A 20,824-nucleotide genomic window follows, 5' to 3' on the forward strand; every position below is an offset into this window, starting at 1 on the left:
CCGGGTCTATTTCCCCACCTCTGATACCTCCCCCGGTCTGGGGTCGGGGTGAACTGATAACGAGGCGAACTGAGGGAACAACACCATGAAGTCAATACAACCATATGGCGAGAGCTGGATGGATGGAGAATTCCCGACCACGGATCGACTTGCATCTCCTCTCAATCCTCGCATCAAACATCATGCAGTCATCACAGATGGATATCAATCCTGATAACGAACATGCATCGAAGCGCGGTTCAACACCATCGACAAAGGACCTGAAGCCTACGGTCTGCGCCTCGACGAGTAACCTCGGTCGATGCTCGCCTTCCGCCTTCGGCCTGGGCGCTGGTTCTATCATGGCCAAGTCTTATATCATTACGACCCTCTCCCAGACATGGTCTCCTGATCTCAGATGATACGCCTCCCTGCTTCAATGGTGGTTTGACTTGTTCACCTCACGCAATAATGGACACCAAAAATCCCAAGACACTAGCACTTGGTCAGTGCCCACAGGGCATTCTTCCCCGGATTGATACAGACTGACTGACCATGACCAACAGCGACAGAGCAACAACTGCATCGTTTCATCAGCGTGGGAGATGGGACCGTCCAAGACCTTACGATCGGAAGTCCCCCGACAAAATTACAATTCACCAAATGGAACATGGTCGCCTTTGCCTTTGTCATCTGCAACAGCTGGGCCGGCGTCGCAGGAAGCATTCAACTGGCGCTTCTGCAAGGCGGGCCCGCCACTCTCATCTACAGCATCGTCGTGTCCTCGATCGCCTACATGAGCGTCGCCATCTCCATGGCCGAACTGGCCAGTGTTTATCCAACCGCAGGCGGACAGTACCATTTCGCGTCGATCCTGGCCCCGAAGAAGATCAAGCAGGGCATCTCGTACGCGTGCGGCCTGCTGTCCATCTTCTCGTGGACCGCCATCGGAGCGGCCGTGACCGTCATCCCCGCCCAGCAGATTATGGCGTTGGTGGCGGCGTTCCATCCCGGGTTCGAGACCAAAGAGTGGCACGTTCTTCTCATTTACCAGGCCATGGCTCTTTTCGTGCTTCTCAACAATCTGTTCCTGCTGAAGAAGACTCCGTGGACTCACAATGTTGGATGTACGTCTCGTCTTTCCCTCCACAGCCAGTGTACGAAGTCAAAGCTTTCTGATGGAAAAATAGTTGCTCTCACCTTGTGCCTATTTCTGGCGAGCTTCGTGGCACTGCTGGTCCGATCATCGCCCAAGGCGCCGTCGAGCTTCGTCTGGGCCACCTTTATCAACTACACGGGCTGGCCAGACGGGGTGTGCTTCATCATTGGCCTGTCGACCTCGTGTGTCATGTACATCGGCTTGGACGCCTCGATGCACATTGCCGAGGAGTGCAAGGACCCGAGTCGGACGGTTCCCACGGCCATGGTCACGGCGGTGCTGATCGGGTGTGTGACGGCGTTTGCGTACGCGGTCGCCCAGCTCTATGCTCTGACCGATATTGAGGCCATTATGACCACGACCGAGTGAGGAGAAGCTCTTGGAAAATGTTTATTTATCCATGTATACGACTAACATTCCACAACAACAACAGGTACATTCCCTGGGTGGTGATGAGACAGGGCTTCCGATCGACGGCCCTCGCGACCGCCTTCATCGTCGTCGGCATCGTCATGACCGTCTTCATCCTCAATGCCGTCCAGGAGACGTCGTCCCGTCTCGCCTGGTCGTTTGCCCGCGACAACGGCCTCGTCTTCTCCTCCCGGCTGTGCAGGATCCATCCGACGCTGGAAGTTCCCGTCTACGCGCTCCTCCTGACCTATGCGATCCTGGTCCTGTGTGGATGCATCTTTGTCGCTTCTACTACCGGTACGTACTGTGTATACTTTTCTCCCTTCTTTCCCGCTTCGCGGCCTCCGCCTCCGCAACTAACGTGTATGCGATCGTGTGTACACAAAATAGCCTTCAACGCCCTCATCAGCTCGTCGATCGTGCTCCAACAGCTCTCCTTTGTCATCCCCGTCGCCCTCCTGCTCTACCGCCGCCGGGGCCCCAAGTATCTCCCGCGGACCCGGTTCTTCGCCCCGCCGCCGGCCGTCGGGTGGATCGCCAACGTCATCGTCGTCGCCTTCTCCCTCGTCACCACCGTCTTTTTCAATATGCCGGCCTTTTTGCCCACTTCGGCCTCGTCGATGAGTGAGTGATTTCACCATCTTTTTGTTTTTGTTTTTTGGTGTAGAAACATTCATGTGTGGATCCCGAAGACCTCTGAGAAATTCCTCCCTCCTTTCAATTCACGCGAAACTATTTGCTAACCTGCTCCTGAATAGACTACACGTGTGTCATCTTGGGAATCGCCCTGCTTCTCGGTATTGTCAACTGGTTCGCCCACGCGAGGAGGCACTATCAGGGCCCGACGATCATGTTTGAGAGCGAGGGCGAGGTCGAGGTCGAGGTCCAGGTCGCAGGGGAGGACAAGGATGAAGGCCGATGGGTATCCGTCAGCGTCGAGTGATTGATTCGGCAGCTTAGGCTGATTCGGATGATCAAGCTGATTGAGCTGATTGATATGGTGAGCGTGGACCGAACACCTGGGATACATAAAATGCGGAGTTTGCCAGGATTTCATTGCTTCTACAGCAGCATAACACAGCATAGCATAGCATAGCATATGATATGATATGAACTGAATGTACTCATTTTAGTCAGCGTGTTCATTGTGTTCAGTGTACTCATGTATACATACATACATACATACCGCGCCGAGACAGCGAGATATAACAAAGGGGCCCGGACGGTCCAGTCGGTTCGAAGACGAGATCAGTGCACATCGGACAAGACAAGACAGGGTAGGACAGGTTATGACATGACAGGACCACTCGTCACAGTACTTATACAAGGACAAGCCGCCTAGATTAGTTAACTACATCAACGACTGAGAACCCACCTACCAAGAATCTTGAATACCATCAACACCCGCGGACGCCCACTCAGTAAGTCAAACTCCCAATAATACCTAGGTGCCTACTCGGGTTCATACGAGGCGTTCCTTTCCATCCGCAATGAAACGTCACCATTAGCCTGCAGTATCTTCGTTCCACCTACACGGGACTCACTCACCATTCCACGCCCAAGCAGAAACTCACGTCGTCGTCTCCACCATCTGGTACACAGCCTTCTCGCTCTGCGACTCCTGCATCTCCAGCGACGCGCTGCCCTCGTCCGCCATTCCAGCTTCAACCATGTGGATCGCATCGACCCGTCTCACGACGTCAGAGGGGATCTTCTTGGCTCGGCGGACGACGTCAAAGGGGCTGTTGGCTCCCTTGAACACGGCGTCGATGGCTTCGAGCGAGTGTCGACGAGTCTCGGGGAAGAAGAAATATACCACTAGCCACACGGATTGAGTCAGCTCTAAACAGATTCGGACCCGTTGAATCCGACGTGGTGTAGGCGGCACAGAAGGCTTACCAGGCAGAATGATGCACAGATTGGTGACTGCAAAGATGATGAAAAACCTGTTGCCCAGGTTTGTAAACCCAATGGGTGTAATCTCCACAACGAGAAAGTTGATGCTCCATAGCGTCGTAGACGTCAGGCTGTAGATGGGCACGCGGTATGCCAAGGGAGCGACTTCGGTGCCGTAGAGATAGTTGACCCCGAGGGCACCCACGGTGAAGAAGAAGCCGTACAGAAAGACACACAGCGCTGAAATGATGGAGCATGCGCGCGAGTCTGCAGCGTGTCCGACAGTTCCAGCAAGAATGATAAACACAGCGCCCATACCGACGGCGCCCAGAAGCATGAGTGGACGGCGCCCAAAGCGGTCGACGGTGTAGATGGTCAGGAAAGAACAGGCAATTTGCCAAGTGTACACCGAGCCCGACAGGATGCGGGAGGTCAGGGCTGAAAGCCCAACATACTGTTCAAAGATGGTGGTCGTGTAGAACCCAATGACGCCCGCGCCGTTCATCTGCTGCGAAAAGGTGCTGAAACAGGCCAAGAAGGTACGATTGAGCAGCCGGTCACCGTTATTGTGGAAGAGACCTAGAAGGCTGCCTTGATCCATTTCCGCGAGTGATTTCTGCATCTCGTGGATCGAGGTCTGGATGTCCGGTGAGTCCTCCGGCAGGTCTTCGAGGATGGCGAGGATGGTTGTCGCTTCATCGATACGTCCCTTCTTGACCAACCACCGTGGCGAGTCGGGTAGGAATATACAAGCTGCCAAAATCCAGAGGGCAAGCACGATAGGAAACGCCCAGGGAAATCGCCAGCTCACGCTTCCCCGTGTGAAGAAGAATCCCAACTCGACCCACTGACTGAGTGCTAGACCACAACTCGCAAACATGCCTTCAAGCACAACCAATGCACCACGGTGCTCGGCGGGAGAGCACTCTGACTGCCAAACAGGAACTGTGGCGCTGATGGCACCGAAACCGAAGCCGAGGACAACACGGCTGACGATGAGTTGACCCAACGAGAAGGACGTACACATGATGATGGCGCCAACGATCTCGATGACGGCACCTATCATGATTGTGCGCAGGCGACCCAGCTTGTCGCCGAGCTTGAGGCATAGAAGAGAGCCGAACATGCAACCAACAGTGTATAATGCCACAACAGTTCCTTGACAACATTGTAGCACATGAGCCTCCATCATGGAAAGAAAACACTAGGCGGTGTGATAGCACGGACATAACACATTGGAGACGTAAACGGAGACAGACAACAGAGAGTAAAGGAGCTTACCCTGGATCCGTGCATTGTCCGCCTGCTGCTTGCCTGCCGTATTGACGGTATCGATTCGCGGAAAGGTCTCGACGAAGGATGGAAGAGTCAACAAACCACCGGCGGCCGCATTGTTATACCCGATCAAGATGTAGGCAGGGCAGACGACCATGGCAATCAAGGCCGTTGTCAGCCGCTTGCCACGCAGGCCGAGATAGGGTGCCTTGTGCGTCATGTCCAAGACAAGATGGTTTCAGAAGCAGAGAAATTGAAATGACTTGTGCAAGAAAGGGCACGAACACTCTGTGAGGAGCATAGAGGTACGGGACTGCGGAGATCTGTGCAGTCCAGAATGTAAACTCGGGACATCCCTCGTGAGGTAAAGGACAGCAGATGCCATTGTTATATCTCCTACCACCTGGCCATTGCCTGTTCCCCCTTTTTCCCCCCATGTTTTTGCTCCTCCGGGGTTCTGTGAGGAGAAGCTGGAGAAGTCGAGGGTATATAGAGGTCCTGCGTTTTCTCAATGGCTCGCTTGGACGTGTGAGAAGTGATCGTCGAAGGGGAAACCGCCAAAGCACGAATTGAGACGACGGAGAAGACCCGCAGTGCCGGTGTCACAGCCGACAGAGCCGGATTTAACCGGATTCATAGCCGGGGAGAAGCTGGATGGAACAAGTCCTAGAGGATGGATAGACATAGGAGCATCTTTGAGGAGATGCTGGAATGGTGATTCGTCGGCAGATTGTTGAGAGACTTCAGTGCTGTGTGAAGTGAAGCTGCGGTCACGGATCAACAGATGATCCTGTCCCTGGGCCTGTCACCAACCACCATCTCGAATGAATAGGTATGCAGTGCCCTGTTCCCGGGAAAGTGACAGCCATTCCCTTCTTGAGTGGTGAGAAGTGCGAAGCTCTGTACATGAGTAAGAACGGATCTATTTGCTACCAATTCGTACTCGGCTCTTCCAAGACCTTGGCAAGCTTGTCTCTAGTTCCTCCACTCTATAAACCCCTTGGCCCCTTTAGTCTAACAGCCTCGTCGGTTGTGCCTTTAAACCTGACACTCTTCTGTCCACTATCAGGCCTTTGCGACTCGTATCACGAGCGAGTTTCAGAAGGCAGAGATACTCAAGTGCCCTATGATATATCAACGTGTTGGTTTCTGGCGGGCCGATCCAGGGCCGGTCTGATGCCTGAACCGGATGGCGTACGTCATTGATACTAAACTCTTGGTTGCCTCGACTGTCTTTATCAGAAATTCCCCGTACGCATTTCACAATCTCTCCATGTCATCACGAACCGACGAAATTCAGAACCACCTCCCTCCCTCCTGTATTGCTGGTCAACCATGTCTCAGTCGCAACTTGACGTGGTGAAATCCATGTACGATGAGCGCAGCGAAGAGTACGACGAGAACGACGTGCACGTTAAACAGGCTCAGGACTACATCAAATGGGCCGCACTAAAGGACGGGGACAGCCTGCTCGATCTAGCCTGCGGAACGGGCCTTGTGGCCATAGACGCCAAGCAAGTGGTCGGGAGATCCGGGCGCGTCGTCGGCGTCGATATCAGCGAGGGAATGTTGAATGTCGCCCGGCGTAAAGCCCAAGCTGCTGGGCTCGACATTGCATTTCACAACCACGACATCTCCGACCTCAGTGGGCTCGACATCACGTCAAATGATTCTGAGGGATCCTTCGACGTGATAACCTGTGCGTCGGCGCTGATTCTCCTTACGGATCCTCTCCAGGCCGTCAAAAACTGGAAGTCGGCGCTAAGACCCGGTGGCCGCTTGATCACCGACGTGCAAACAAAGGACGCAAACGTGGTCATGAATATCTTCTCTGCCATTGCCCCGGAACTCGGTGAGACAGTACCCTGGCACTCGCATCTGTGGCAGTCACAACAAGCTCTGGCGACCTTGATGGTTGACGCTGGGTACCATGTTGACAAAGTTTTCGAAACCGAGGCATACGCGAGGACGCAGTATCATCCCGACGCGGCTGCCGAGATCTTCGAAAAGGCTGTCAGCAAGTCCATGTTCAAGGACTTTGGTCGAACCGATATCCGTGAGAAAGCCAGAAGATTGTTTGTCCAAAAGTTTACCGAGACTGCTGGGACCAAAGATATAATCGACGAGGAGACAAGATACTGGGTCACAGTCGCCACTAAACCGGAATGAGGAGCAACACGGATGAAGGGCTCGACCAAATGTATACAAGTTGGTAAATGGAAACTCGCCACGTAACAATCATTACATCTACCCAAATTCGCGCCTTATGTCCACATAAAATCGTACATTCCGTTAGACCATATAATGACATCCTGGGATCATTGTCGGCTTTTGGTCAGAGCCGCCTTAGAAAAATCGACGAGATCGTTCGTTGCCTGTTGTGTCGTGTACAATTGCTTCTGCAGGGAAGAGACCGATAAGTCAGACATTTCCATCTTTACAGTTCGGAATCGGCCAGAGGGATGCCAGATTCGGAGACGTGAATATGCGGGAATGAGAAGGAGAGGTCAAACACACTTCATCCGTCACTTGACCCTTCGTCATCTTGCCATACCTTGTTCAGCGACCGGTTTCCGCTTGAATAGTTTCCTCAGGCTTCCGGGTTTGTCATCTGGAGACCATGCTCGTCCGCCTGCTGGTGTCACCACCTCCGGCTCGGTTGCTGGGATGGGCTCATGGTGGACATATGCAGGGTGAAACTCGTCAGCTCCATGTGCAGGCCAACCTCCAGGGACGCCTTCCATTTCGGCGCGACCCTTTTCCAAGATCTCCTCGTTTTGGGCGTTCACCCGAGCCGCCTTTTCGGGATTTTTGGATGGGAAGCGGCGGTCTATTGTGGAGCTAAACGTGCCTCGAAGAGTCTCTCCGACGCCCTGTGAATATGTGAGTCAGAATAATGTCTCAAGAGTACTTGAGAAGATGGAAACATACGTGAAGTCCCTTGGCCGCAGCTCGCAGATCGTTGATCGTATTTTGATTATGTCGCATCGGCTGGTCAGCTGTTTTGAGGGATGAACGAGTTGGATAGCTGAAGTTGTGTCTTGAGGGACTAGCTGGTGGTGTTCCGCTATTGCGTCTGGCGAAAGGAGGATCGACAGGGCTCACAGGATCACCATCCGCAGGATAGGCGTCCCGTGTAAAGTCGCCGGATCTCCTCATAGCGCTTTTAGCCGGTATTGGAGGAGAGTCGGCTGCAAGCAGTCCTCCACTGGCCACCACAGGTAGCCGTCCCTTCTGTGTCGTGTTGGTAGATGCCATGGCTGGTTGGTCACGAGGTTCCGGGGTTGTGGATCCTGCGGGCATTTCGAGCAGCTCAGGGTGTTGGCTTGGGCCGGATTGTACTTCGCGCTTAACGTCCTTTTGGACATCTTGATGTTTCTTCCCTCCTCTAGTAGTTGTAGTGGTGGTGGTAGTTGTCTAGCATATCATTAGCATTCTTAACCAGAAACTGGGTATCGGAGGCAAAAAAGTCCTCATAATCTTGCCGGGACTTACCGTAGTGGTCACTACAGTAACAACTTCTCCTGTATCTTCATCAAAAACCTCCCCCGTCGAAGGTTTCAATGCGAGATTCCTGTCCTGGTCGATGTTGGCTATCTCGCTGTCCTTCTCCGCGGATATTATCTCATTCTGATTTCTTTCCTCAGGAGTAATGCCTCCTGGAACACCGTCCGCACTATTGGCTCCACTTGACGCATACGCCGAATCGGGTCCAACGTCTGGCTGCGGTTCGGGGGTTTTCTCTCGCTTCCCGAGCAAACGGCTCAACTTCCGATGCTTCTTCTCCTTCTCGTAGGCAGGCGAGGTCGTATTGGCAAAGGCTGCTTGGGACATTCTCGTGCAAGATCAAGGTGGCTGTTATACATGAACTATTGAAGACGGTGAAAGCTACAGTAGAAGACGATGTAGGAGGAGAGAGAAGCAGTTCAGCAGCTCCTGGGGCAGTATTTCAGGGTTCTGGTCGCTCCTTGGACTGGACACGCCAGCCCCGTCGATCGTGCACAGTGATGTCATTCGGCAAGCCATGATCGGCGCGTCAATCGAGAAACGCCACGATGGCTGCACAGCCACAAGTTGCGGGACAGACGAGGGGGAAGAAACGGCTCGCTAATTAGACGGAGGCAATCCAATCAATCGCATTCGGAGGTTGGCCGCCGTTGACGCAGGTGCTATGGGTCTGCTCTATGCCTGATAACCGATCCCATTCCTCCTCTCCGGCGGAGATTCGTGTAAGCAACGTCAAGTTCCAGCTCGATGTCGCATCTAACTTTCAGCTCACAGATATACGGCCAGGTGCACTTCTCACCTCGAGTGCTCCACTTCTGCAATTTCTCTGGGGTAGGAGTATCAAATGTGCTGAGGAGATCCCACAGTCCGAGTTGCGGTGTGATGGACAATTTCGACCAGGATGCGAGAGTTGGTACGACTTCGTCCATCAAAACCCGCTGGAGAAAGGTTGGTAGCATCCCGAAGTGATTCATAACCTGCAGCCAGTGCAGCAGTTCGTCCAAAACAAAGCGAACTAGGATACCGAGAGGTTGATGACGGTCAGCAAAGTTCTGTAGTTGAATAAAGGGAGCTATGTATGGTCTGGACTGAGACACAATGAAGTGATTGACGTTGAACAATTCGCCTATCCGTGTCAGCGGCGCTTCCGGGTGGACAGAGGCCTGTCGATGCAGATTACAGCCCTTCTCCGAGAAATCGGCAGCAAAATACAAAGTGATATCGCCCGTGGCACTCTTGCACAGTAAATGAACAGGAGCGTACATGGCTTTCGAGGTCGCTATGGACGCCACCACTGCGGATCGGACCAGTACGTGAGGCGCCGTCAGGTAATTTAGGAGTTGCGGTGTTCCCGCTACCTCGGACATGGCGATGGTGATGTTTAAAATTCTTCCTGTCTTTGCATACGCCTCTTCAAATGTGATATCCCCCAGATTGTCTCGCGTGCATTCGTGCAGCACGTCGATGTCGAATACGTGGTGGGAAGTTCGATAGCGTTGATAACGTCGTTTGATGGTTGCGAGAAAGGAGGAGTTGAACCATGATACGGGACCACTCGCAGCGCATCTTTCTTGAGAGCGAAGGAACGCATCCAGGTTGATGTTGGTGGCCTCCAGTACGCCAATCAAGTCTTCGTCTTTTGTCACGCATATATGTGCAGCAATCAGAGCTCCTGATGATGTCCCTGTAATGATCCGAGGAAGCAGCCGCTGTAGGTAAAGTGCTTTGACCACCCCAAGATGACACATACTGATCATAGCACCTCCTTGAAGCACCAGACTCGTACGGCCAAGGGCAGTGCGCATGTCAATGATAACTTGGCGCTTCTCTTGTGCTGGAACAACTGGAGCAACTCCATTGGTAAGGGCGTTCCGATCTGAGATGTATGCGATACAGTGGCGCACTTCCGTCACATAGTCGTGGATCAGTCGTTTGGTTTGTATCTTTGATTTCCGGTACAATGCAGGAGATAGAATCCGGCACATATTACGGGAGCTTTGTGCTCTCAGCTGGCTGCATAACCCTCTCTCATCTCCCATCCGTCGGCATCGTTCAAGGTCTCGCCTTAGTGTTCGAAGGATGTGCCAGTCGTAGCTCGAGTGACGGTCTATCGTGACCCAATTATCGACTCCATGAATAGCATCGTACTCGAACTGTCCAGTGTACCACGCCTCGTAGGTGTCAGGTGTCGTGTCACCGTTGATGTGTGGTTTGGTCCAAGGTTCGATCCAGACTAAGAGAAACAGGTACCGAAGGATGCTCCATAGGCTGCTGAGGATGCTAGAAGGACCACTCATTATTACAAAGCATTGCAGATATGAAGAGCCATGGAGTTCCGCACTTTTCCGACGTCGAAAAAGGTGAATACTGGTACAGACAATATGAGATGTCGAAGATGACAAGAGTGGCTGAGTTGGTGAGTTGCGGACTCACACAGGAAGAGCCTCGGTGACGCTGCTTTTGTTGAGTGATTCCATTGTCCGCAGAGTTAGTGCCTTGGCAGTGCCACCATAAAGCGGCCCTACTCTCACCCCTCCGTATATCTTGGGCTTCACCATTCAATCCTCAATCCAACATCTGCGTGTTCAAAAATTTTCTCAGAATGTATTCCCTCGACGAGCGGGTCCCGCTCATCTCCATTCCCATCTGCTAGAAACATCGTGGTTAACTAAAGTCCGCCTCGAGGGCCATCCAGTGGAACTGAGTGTTGCCGATATCGGCTTCGCAGGTTGATTCTCCAAATATTGTCATGGATATATAACAGATCCCAATCTCATATCCTGCTACTAAACTATTGGCATTCTTCAGAAGATCTAGCGGCGGCTAAAAAAGTACAGTGCTTCTTCGAACTCATACAGCCTCAATCAGGTGTGCTTCTTCTTCAAGCTCAAGAGTACCCGATACACAATGGCCAAAGAGCAAGCCGTCTACTCCCACGGCCATCACAGATCAGTGGTCGAAGATCACGCGCGTCGAACGGCCCAAGACTCAGCAGCATTTCTTCTTCCCCATATCCGCCCCAACCACACCATTCTTGATGTGGGCTGCGGTCCAGGTACCATCACTGCTGATCTGGCGACCTTTGTCCCTGAGGGCAAGGTCATTGGTGTTGATGCCGTCGAGTCTGTGCTGGGACAGGCGTCGGAGTATGCCACGTCCAGAGGGGTGACGAATATTACATTCCAAAAAGTCGACGCCAATGACTTACCGTTTGAGGACAACTCCTTTGACATCGTGTTTTGTCATCAGGTCCTGCAACACGTGAAAAATCCGGTCGCCATATTGAAGGAGATGCGGAGAGTTGCCAAGCCTGGTGGTATCGTGGCTGCTCGAGAAGCTGACTACAAGTCGTTCGCTTGGTATCCAGAAACCCCTGAGATCGCGCGGTGGGCAGAGCTCTATCAGAAAGTCGCAAAGACGAATGGAGGCGAGCCCAATGCAGGGCGATATTGTCACGTCTGGGCGAAGCAAGCTGGTTTCTCCCCAGATGAGATCACCACTACATGGGATTGCTGGAGATTTGCTGGGCAGCGAGTGGCCCAGTTTGCTCAAAGTTGGACAGGGAGAATCTTACAGCCTGGATTCATGGGGACGGCGGTCCGAGAAGGATTTTCAACCGAAGATGAGATCAAGAACCTCTCTGAAGCCTGGAAGAGATGGGGCGAGGACGAGGATGCTTTCCTTGCAATTCCCAGTGGAGAGATCTTGTGTCGTAAGACATAGCGGGATGGAAAACCCCGGAAAAGGAGGAAATGCAGCTGGTGATATTGGATCCTACTTGCGATGTCCTGTCCAATCACAACCTCTATGTATAAGGAATCTATCTCTCTTCGTGAGGACATGGGTTTGGTGATCGAGCGGGAGTATCTTTCTTTCATGTATTCCCCTGGTAACAAAAGGATCCTCTCTTCAACGCGGGCAAATATCCAATCCCAACCACATTGGTTCATGTTATAAATCAGCAACCAGAATGAGGAGAAGCTCGTGCAATGCCCCTCACATCACCAGATGTCGCCATTGCCTCTGCTGCGGGCCATTGAGAGATGCTTGACATCACATGCCTACAGCACCTCGAATAGTCATGATGGTGTCTCGCTAACTGCTTGGCTGTGCATGTAGACTTGATGCAGCGACCATTGCCTCTTCTCCATTTGGCCGTACCATACATAAAGCATCCACCTTCCTCCACATTTCGCCTGCATTCCATTAAGCCCGAACCTGGGGAATGTATACACGTCCACAAAATGGCAACAGTGACCAAGATCAGCCTCTCTACCGATGTGCCGGCCATCGTCCGTGTCAAGGTCTTGGACCAAGAAGCCACAGACACGACCAGCTCTTTCCTCAACCATAACCACACCACCCACGACATCCTCTTCGACGAGGTCGGTCGCCACAACCACATCGTCCACCACGCCCTCGCTGCATTCGCCTTGGGAGCCGACGCAGAGACATTGAAAAAGCAGTATGAAAAGAACGCATCGTACCAGCGGCCCCCTCCACCAGCAGACGAAAATGCCCTCGAGTCCCTGGATAGTGACCCTCGGGTGCTTCTGAACAGCATGACCAGGTCGGAGAACTACTCGACTTTCCTGGCGTATTTTACGCAAAAGCTCTCGTCGGCATCGATCCCCGACGTTCTCAACGAGTACGTCTTCTCCGACACCGAACCGGCCAAGACCATCTTCAACCGCTTCTTCGCCGGATACTATCACCCTTTTATCCACCTAGGATACGGCGTGGAGTTCAACCAGCCGGCGATCGTGGCCGAGGCGCTGGCCCAGGCGTGCGTGCATCCAACGTACCTGGACGCCTTTTTCGAGCTCACTGCGAAAGCCGCAGAGGATGAAACGCCAGACACGATGGTGAACCTGCTGAACAAGGTCCGCGGCGACGCCAGAGTCTCGACAGCGGCGCACTGGGACGACGGACAAAAGGTCCGCGACGGCGTGCTCGCCCGTGCCAAAGCCGAAATGGTCGCCTACGCCGCGCAGTGGCAGGTCCAGCCTCCCTACAGCCAGGAGCGTCTGGAACGAGCCGCGGCGGAGGTGATCAACGCGGACGCATATCTGACGGGCGCGGCGCAGAACCCGCCCAAGGTCATCAAGATGGACTTTTTCTACATGCACGCCGTCAACTCGAGCATCTTCCTCAGCGTCTTCCTCGCGCAGGACTGGATCGCCCCACAGATCAAGGCCAAGCTGGTCGAGTGGAAGGGCCGGCTCGATCTAGCGCTGTACGCGTCGCGGAGGGCGCCGAAGCTCCTCCTCGATGAGATCGCGAACTATCCCGCCGACGGCAGGGAGGTACTCGGCTGGGACGAAATATACAGCGTGGCGAGTCCGTTCATGGATGACGGGCACACGGCGAAATTCATCCGCGCATTGGCGAATGGAGAGAGGATGTGCGCTCCTTTTGAAAACGAGATCCGCAAGCCATTGTCTAACGAGACTAATGGACACGTCAACGGACACGCGAGCGGCGTGGGCTTGGAAGCTAATCGAGAGAACGCGCCCGACGACGTATGGAAGATCAAAGGAGACATGTGGCGGCGACTGGCTATGATGGTGCTGGACAGCGTTCAACCCGAACACGGTGAGAGGTGGGCGAGAAGCGTGGGATTCGCAGAAGCATGGAAGGACTATGGGCTGAGGAAGGATTCATCCCGAAGCAATGACGCCTAAAGCGTAGGTCATGTTGTATCATATTTTAAACCATCGTCAGTCTTGAACACGAACACCCCCAAGCACTTGATCCCCTGTCGTGTCTCTCCACGATGTACCATACACGATGATTCCAGCTGTCGAGCGACTACTTACCAAAACCATAAAATACAATCCCGCAACGTGGAAATGCTGCGCCGCTATCGATCTTCATCTCCATCAGACAGACACGCACAGTGCAGACCCGTCAATACCTAGCTTGCCCTTGCCTAGATACCTATCAGCGAGTAGCAACATAGTTCATGTTGGTCCAAAAGCGGTTAGTCAAGTACCCAAAACAGTTAGTGTTCTACCGAAGTATCTACCTGTTTTGTACTCCGTACCAAGTCTACAAGTAAAACACAGAATACCCGTTATTAGATCCAGATCAAATCTATCCCAGTAGGATTCAAGATAAGAGGGCATTAAGAAAAGAAACCATGGAGACCTCGAGGGGTTCGACAAACACACCATCACCCACAGACCTTTTCTACCTATCTACGAGGTACTCACGCTTCTTCACTCCAGTATGCCCCTCCGCTTCGTTACTCACTGGTTCCAAAGAATTAATATATATATTTTCGACCGGTCCAAAAAAAAAACCCAAACCCGACCTGCGCTTTAAAGACGTTTCCAGCTCTTGTCCTCTTCGTTTGTCACCGTTAGAACCTCAAGGGTTCCGCCATACCTGTCCAGCTCACCAGATATCAACACGTCTAATATACAAAGGGTCTCACCGGCCAGGCTCCATTTCTCAAAGACCCTTAGTCTCCCGCGAATGAATGACTTGGGCCGCATCGGCACTATCCTCCTCACATTCCCGCGGTTGCGACCTTGTTGTTCCCCGGGCTTCCCAAGAAATAAACGGTTCGTCGGTCTTGTTGCTGTGTATCAAATTATAATGTACATTGTCGCCGCCTCTCAATCCAGATATCCCTCCCTCAGTTCGTTTTGTTTCACCGTGCACTTAATGTAGGGTGTTCACTTGGGCTTCCCAGAACCCCTGCGGCAGCCTGGGAATATTAATCTTTGGGAATGAAATCCCTCCGCCAGTACTGGACTCCCTCTTTGGAAGGCTCTTAGGCGGCGAGGGTGTCGAGGGCGGAGTCGTCGAGTGCTGTCGACCGCCAATACTTATTCGCTTGTTTTCGCGGATGTTGTCAAACGTAGTCAGACTCTCGTCCAATCCTTCTTGAAGTTGGAGGCGTGCGGCTTTTTCCTCGGCAGATTCAGCCTCGACTTCGTCCGTGCCCGGTGTTGAGTGCTGAGAGCTATCCGTCGCTATAGTTGTTGCGTGTTGTAGTGAAGTACCGTCCTCCTCATTTCCATCTGGGGTGTGGCCTTCTAGTTCCGCGTCCATTTTTGCATCGTCTATTGGGGTTTGTTTCGGTGTAGGGATGAATGCAGGCACAACACCCCCCGCCATTCTCGCCCAGAACAAGCGCTCTCTTAGCCGCACCAATTCTTCCCATGCATCTTCCTCATCCTTCTTGTCACCAACCTTGACTACTCCCTCCCGGACCATGCGTACATAGGCGACCAGATCACCCACGCCACGCACCTTTTCCAAGCATAGGGTGCAAATGCACCATCTGGTAGCGCTTTCTCCCTCGCGTACACGCATGGCGTGGGTTCGAGGGTTTTCTCCTTGTTTCCTGTTCTCCCCACACAGCGCGCAAGGCGTGTATTTCCCGTAGAGCTTGATGGATGCTTCGGGAATTGGCTCAACAATCAGAGTCGAATCGGCCATGGCGGCAAGAATGCTGCGTCGATTCAACCAAGAAAGGGTCGGTGAAAGGTCAAGACGAAGAGTCGGCTCAATGTCTTCGACCAGGATGCGCTTGAAAAAACGGGTTTCTCTCAGCGGGACAGGTCCTTTGGCATCTGGATTGGGACTAAATGATCCTGGAATATTCGGAGAATTGGCCAGTTTCGACGTTGCTGGCTGAGAGATCTGTGACAAATTCGGTTGCGAGTGATTACTCAGTGAACCGAGACCTACCACATTTAACCCGCCATAGGACCCAGAACCTGCTCTGGACGGGGCATGGGAAGGATTGTGCGACCGGAAATGGGACGTTTGTACCAGATTCCTGAAGTCCTCGTACGCTGGAATATCTGTCCGACATAGTGGTTTAACGAGGTGTGTCAGAGTTGTAGAAGGGCTCGGAGCGAGTTCCCCGTGCTCGAGAGTGACAGGAGATAGGTTCATTGCTTCAAGGAGGCGGGCAAGATCACCACCTTCTCTCGTGACGCCGGGGCTTGAAGGTGCGATTGACACCCGTGGAGAATCAAGTTCCCTTCTGTAGTCTGAAGCTGGACCGATCTGCTGCATCAGAGTTTTCAACTCCGCCAGTTGCTCCGTCTGAGAGGCTATCAAAGCCTCGCCGTCCTTAATCTGATCGCGAAGCTGCTGATTCTTCTTCTCAACGGCATCCCGATCTCGGTTAGCGGTAGCCACCATCTTGTTCGCTTCATCGAATAATGAGGCTGTCAGAGTTTCCAGCTCCGACTCAATTCCTCGCTTTTCTTGAAGGACCTGCGCCCTTTGTTTCTTCTCCTCAACCAACTCCGCTGTAAGCTTATCTTTCTGTTCATCGACCTTTTCCTTTGGCAGTAAATCTCCCCGCGAGATCTTTTCTTCATATGCTTTGGCCTCTGCCTCTAACTTCGCGATGCGTGCTCTTGAGGCTTCCAACTCTTGTCTCGTCTGGGCAAGGGTATCGTCCAGGCTAGTTTGATGGTTGATCGCACTGATGAGTTTGTCACTTAGTGCGGCCACTTCGGCATTGACATCCGGATGTTTTGAGGGGGTTGAGTTGGACCTAGAGAGGTTCGACGTATTTGCATGCCTCGGGTCCGCAATGGTCCGGAAGGAGTTGTCTGGGGAGGCCCCCTGGGGTTGCGGTGGCTCGGGAGGAGAAGATTCGACAGTTGCCATTGTTCGCAGACTAGAAGCGGACTGCGCTTTGGAAACGTGGTTGGGTGGTGTGCTCATGGGTGGCCCCAACGATATCGAGCGCGAATGGGTGGGCAAACCAGCTCCTAAGAAGGCGCCATGATGTACCCAAGCATTCATATTCCTTTTATGGAAGAGAAATGAGAGTTATCTGGTTCATGCAACTGTCGTGTAAGGCATGCTGAGTGCCGCTGGATGCGTTGAGCAAGCTGCAGACAATGGAAGCACAGCGCAAGCGAGCTGACGCGATATGCGGCTGGTGGTTCAACTGGATGAAAAGTTACAACACCTGAAAAGTAGGTGTCTCAAGCCAAAGGCGAGATCGGACCAGAGCGAGGTGATCTGGGATGGATCTTCGGATGGCTCGTGGACGACGTAGGAGCCGAACTATTTAACTCCCGGAAGGTCCTCGAGGGTTGCAACCGGCCAGACGATGAGATGGGCGTCTCCCTCTCGGTTAGTGCCCGGGTTCAGAAACGTGATGGCACAGCACCACAGCTATGCGTACGGAGTAGGTGTGCCGCGTCATAATTAAGCGGAGGGATTTGGGCGGGTTTGGGTGTTTGTGGCGCGTGGGCGCCACAAACGCTCGCATGGCTCGTTAGTTAACAAGCCGGCCGCTTCTAGCAACCCTCTGGAGATGCTGCCCCGCCGCTCGCCATTCTGCGACTTTCTTCTGAAAGTCTTTTTCTTCTATTCATGCGTTTGCATGTTCTGCAACGATGGCGGACGACGATTTAGCACAGGTATGCTACCCGAGGCCGTCGTTCAATTCAAATGATTCGCTAACAAGCACAGATCAGAGCAGCGCGTCTTGCGCAACTCAAACAACAGCAAGGCAGAGGAGGGTCAAGTGACAACGGCGATGATGAAGAGAAGAGAAGGTCCGGATGAACTTTCGCCTTTGCCTATTGTAAAATGACAAAGTGCTGATAAATAGTTATAGGAAACAAGAATCAGAGGCCCGATCCCTCATGCTATCCCAGATCCTCGAACCAGAAGCCGCGGACCGACTGGGAAGAATCCGCATGGTCAAAGAGTCACGCGCCACAGACGTCGAGAACAGGCTGATTATGCTCGCACGGTCAGGTCAACTACGACAAAAGGTTACTGAAGATCAATTAAAAGATATGCTGGCCAGTCTCTCGGAGCATGAGAAGCAAACGGGTCACACCATGGAGAGCGTGAAGGTGGTTCGGAGAGGTGGATGGGACGACGATGATTTGGACGACCTCCTCAAGGAGGTGTAGTTGCAAGAGGGGAAAAAGGTTTTGACACATTTGTATGATACCCCGCGACGAACATTGCTTTATGCATCATGACGGCACCTCTGGTCGAGGAGGGGAAGGAGATGTTGGTGTTGCCCCTTCGGGTGCTCTTGAGGCCTTAGCAGCTCTGCGCTCCTCTCTCAGTTTCTTCCGAATCGCACGCAGGTCAGGTGGTTGCTCAATGCCGAGCCTCTGACGCAGTTCACCAACATCCGTCTCAAGCTCCTCCTCCCAGTACACATTGATGAGGTCTTTGCTCTTCCACCCATTTGAGAAAGCCCATGGCAGGAATATCTGGAACATCCTCTGCCTCTCCAGTGGTTTTAGCCGGATAATTGCAGCCAGACTGAGTCCTGTCATGGGTAGTCCGGTGTTTGCAAACTCAAACGCCTTCAAACCAAGCTCTCCCTCAACCCATACCGGCAGTCCGGTCACAGCATGATAGAAATCGTGACATTCCCGGTATCGTTGCATGACGTAGGCCTCCTCTTCATCGTCGATGTACCGTACCGCATCTCTCGTATCTGGGGTGACACCTTCCCGGTCAAGCCACGCAGCGTATGTTCTCCCCACGCTGTTTTCAGGCAGTTGTCTTAATCTTTCGAGAGACATTGTCTTGGAAGTGATTCGAGGGCGATCCCGTAGGATTCTTCGTCCCGTTGGATCCGACAACATGCGATTCCGTAGCCATGAGATAAAGAAAGGTTGGGCCGTTGCTTCCCCCAATGCGGCGACCATGTCATGTCTGTAGGGATCAACAAGCGAGGTGACTGCGCTTCCAATTGCTAGGCCAACGCGCTCCACGGTGGTAAGGGGGACATGACCTGGATAGTTTGGTGGAGGGCGGTTGAGCACTGAGAATCGGCGGCGTGAGGATGGACCTGATGAAGCAGGAGTGTCATGTTGGCCTTGCAGACGAGCACAACTGCCGCAGACAGGGTTTGAAATCCGGAGTATGGAAGACAGGAGAGCGAGATCGTGCTGCCTGCTTGATCTGAGTAGCTTCATCTCGCCTTTCAGACGGACAAGGAACTCTTGGGCCTTCTGTATAATCTTCTGAGTATTGACATCTGACAGCACAAACATTTGGTATCTCGGTTAATTTTCGGTGGCACCACCCAAGCTCCCAAGCAGCGAGGCAGGTCGGCCAGATCATGCATGACCCCGATTGGCTGGAATCCCAACTTGTTGTCGATGACATCGAGTTCATCATCGTCGCCATCATCATTATTGCAACCCATGGATCTCAATCCTTCAACCTCTCACTCCCTCGAGGCTACATACTCATGCGTGCAGGCTAATGACGCACTCGAAGATTCATGACTGGCTGCAACCGGGTGTAAAATTTCGAGACAAAGTCCAGGTAAATCACGAAGGGAACAATAGTAGTGTGTTTATTTATATGAGCAATGCAGGGATGCCCCTTCTACTTGATTGTTCTTGTAGAAAGTGGTGGCCTACCTCGTCAGAAATTGCCACTCAATGACTATGCCTTATAGATATTTCTCGCACCTCGCACCCTTTCCCATTCCAATACTCACCAACCAATCTACAAAATTCGTCTACTGCAAGGCCCATCAGACCGCACTAGGCCCATTTACGACTCACAGCCGACAAAGGCAGCTTTTGCACACCACGGCACTCAAGATGTCCAATCCAGTCCTCAATTCAGAAACCATCTCCCGCATCACGGAGGCTGAGAAAGAGATTACTGGCGCTGACACCACGGTCAAGGGTGGTCCTACCGCCAAAGCTCAAACCCATGCTGGCGAGACCATCAACTCCCAAAACTTGCATGATATCACTGAGGGTGAGAAGAGGGTTACTGGTGGTGAGCGGATAAAAGGCGGTCCCACAGCCACAGCTCAAAGCATCCTGGCCCAGGAACGCAATGAGACCTCTCCCGTCGTCTCTTCTGCACAAACCCTGAACGGGACACTTGACAGCAACACGATCTCCAAGATTACTGCGGCCGAGAAAGATATCACTGGCTCCGAAAATCCGGTACGGGACGGCCCAACTGCTCAAGCTCAGAAGCACGCCAATGAACCTATCAACCATGACACCCTTCACGATATTACAGAGGGAGAGAAAAAGATCACGGGGGCACAACGCCCAGTTGCTAGTGGACCTACCGCGACCGCCCAGAGCGATTTGGCGAATAGTCGGTCTTGAGTGTCAGGATATCATGGACCGGCATCTGCCATTGCTCAGTCACAGAGGGAAAAAGGGTATCGGGACGAGAGGGGTCCTCTTAGGTCAATGCCGACACACGTTCCATTGATGGATTGTCGGGCAGAGGCATACTGTGTAAGATTACCGAGCGTCGCCATGGGTCAGAAGCTTCTTTGGCATGATATGGCATCATGGTGTTAAAGAGGGAATATTACTAGAAATGTATTGTTCTGGAAGAAACACAGAGTATACCTCACTACCATTTGAATGTTTTCATTCATTGCTCTTCTACTTGGGATTTTCGGCTCACCAATTGATTTTTATTCAGTTTTCTAGTAACATATGTAGGCTCTATCCCAGCTCAATCGCCCGAATTGAATCACTAGCAGGAAAGGTCCAAGAGAAGGACAACTTGCAGCTTTTTGCACGTGGAGTCGTGGCGTATGACTGCTAGAGATCCGACGCTGATCCGCGACCGAAGCTGTAGTCAGAA

General features: G+C 52.7%; 11 protein-coding genes across 11 annotated transcripts; 6 read left to right on the top strand and 5 right to left on the bottom strand.

The window, feature by feature from the left end:
* Positions 1 to 450: 450 nt before the first annotated feature.
* On the top strand, positions 451 to 2,492 carry AYO20_00808 (hypothetical protein; the record flags this gene model as incomplete). Its single annotated transcript, XM_022639117.1, has 6 exons — positions 451 to 484; positions 546 to 1,106; positions 1,170 to 1,503; positions 1,572 to 1,846; positions 1,940 to 2,173; positions 2,308 to 2,492. 6 exons carry the CDS (start codon positions 451 to 453, stop codon positions 2,490 to 2,492), a joined length of 1,623 nt encoding a protein of 540 aa, XP_022504908.1.
* Positions 2,493 to 3,119: 627 nt separating this feature from the next.
* On the bottom strand, positions 3,120 to 4,940 carry AYO20_00809 (hypothetical protein; the record flags this gene model as incomplete). The annotated part of the gene is made up of 2 exons (XM_022639118.1): positions 3,120 to 4,603; positions 4,727 to 4,940. 2 exons carry the CDS (start codon positions 4,938 to 4,940, stop codon positions 3,120 to 3,122), a joined length of 1,698 nt encoding a protein of 565 aa, XP_022504909.1.
* Positions 4,941 to 6,055: 1,115 nt separating this feature from the next.
* Positions 6,056 to 6,889, top strand: AYO20_00810 (hypothetical protein; the record flags this gene model as incomplete). Its single annotated transcript, XM_022639119.1, has 1 exon — positions 6,056 to 6,889. One exon carries the CDS (start codon positions 6,056 to 6,058, stop codon positions 6,887 to 6,889), a length of 834 nt encoding a protein of 277 aa, XP_022504910.1.
* Positions 6,890 to 7,260: 371 nt separating this feature from the next.
* On the bottom strand, positions 7,261 to 8,554 carry AYO20_00811 (hypothetical protein; the record flags this gene model as incomplete). The annotated part of the gene is made up of 3 exons (XM_022639120.1): positions 7,261 to 7,593; positions 7,652 to 8,137; positions 8,216 to 8,554. The coding sequence occupies 3 exons, from the start codon at positions 8,552 to 8,554 to the stop codon at positions 7,261 to 7,263; spliced, it is 1,158 nt and encodes a 385-aa protein (XP_022504911.1).
* A 335-nt stretch (positions 8,555 to 8,889) lies between these two features.
* On the bottom strand, positions 8,890 to 10,524 carry AYO20_00812 (hypothetical protein; the record flags this gene model as incomplete). Its single annotated transcript, XM_022639121.1, has 1 exon — positions 8,890 to 10,524. One exon carries the CDS (start codon positions 10,522 to 10,524, stop codon positions 8,890 to 8,892), a length of 1,635 nt encoding a protein of 544 aa, XP_022504912.1.
* Positions 10,525 to 11,134: 610 nt separating this feature from the next.
* Positions 11,135 to 11,950, top strand: AYO20_00813 (hypothetical protein; the record flags this gene model as incomplete). Its single annotated transcript, XM_022639122.1, has 1 exon — positions 11,135 to 11,950. The coding sequence occupies one exon, from the start codon at positions 11,135 to 11,137 to the stop codon at positions 11,948 to 11,950; it is 816 nt and encodes a 271-aa protein (XP_022504913.1).
* A 521-nt stretch (positions 11,951 to 12,471) lies between these two features.
* AYO20_00814 (hypothetical protein) lies at positions 12,472 to 13,911 on the top strand (the record flags this gene model as incomplete). Its single annotated transcript, XM_022639123.1, has 1 exon — positions 12,472 to 13,911. The coding sequence occupies one exon, from the start codon at positions 12,472 to 12,474 to the stop codon at positions 13,909 to 13,911; it is 1,440 nt and encodes a 479-aa protein (XP_022504914.1).
* Positions 13,912 to 14,896: 985 nt separating this feature from the next.
* Positions 14,897 to 16,870, bottom strand: AYO20_00815 (hypothetical protein; the record flags this gene model as incomplete). The annotated part of the gene is made up of 1 exon (XM_022639124.1): positions 14,897 to 16,870. One exon carries the CDS (start codon positions 16,868 to 16,870, stop codon positions 14,897 to 14,899), a length of 1,974 nt encoding a protein of 657 aa, XP_022504915.1.
* Positions 16,871 to 17,610: 740 nt separating this feature from the next.
* Positions 17,611 to 18,138, top strand: AYO20_00816 (hypothetical protein; the record flags this gene model as incomplete). The annotated part of the gene is made up of 3 exons (XM_022639125.1): positions 17,611 to 17,634; positions 17,687 to 17,772; positions 17,835 to 18,138. The coding sequence occupies 3 exons, from the start codon at positions 17,611 to 17,613 to the stop codon at positions 18,136 to 18,138; spliced, it is 414 nt and encodes a 137-aa protein (XP_022504916.1).
* Positions 18,139 to 18,204: 66 nt separating this feature from the next.
* AYO20_00817 (hypothetical protein) lies at positions 18,205 to 19,242 on the bottom strand (the record flags this gene model as incomplete). The annotated part of the gene is made up of 1 exon (XM_022639126.1): positions 18,205 to 19,242. The coding sequence occupies one exon, from the start codon at positions 19,240 to 19,242 to the stop codon at positions 18,205 to 18,207; it is 1,038 nt and encodes a 345-aa protein (XP_022504917.1).
* Positions 19,243 to 19,803: 561 nt separating this feature from the next.
* Positions 19,804 to 20,331, top strand: AYO20_00818 (hypothetical protein; the record flags this gene model as incomplete). Its single annotated transcript, XM_022639127.1, has 1 exon — positions 19,804 to 20,331. The coding sequence occupies one exon, from the start codon at positions 19,804 to 19,806 to the stop codon at positions 20,329 to 20,331; it is 528 nt and encodes a 175-aa protein (XP_022504918.1).
* Between the last annotated feature and the right edge of the window lie 493 nt (positions 20,332 to 20,824).

Source organism: Fonsecaea nubica (assembly GCF_001646965.1).
Source record: "Fonsecaea nubica strain CBS 269.64 chromosome Unknown Scaff3, whole genome shotgun sequence".
Classification (NCBI taxonomy): Eukaryota; Fungi; Ascomycota; class Eurotiomycetes; order Chaetothyriales; family Herpotrichiellaceae; genus Fonsecaea; species Fonsecaea nubica.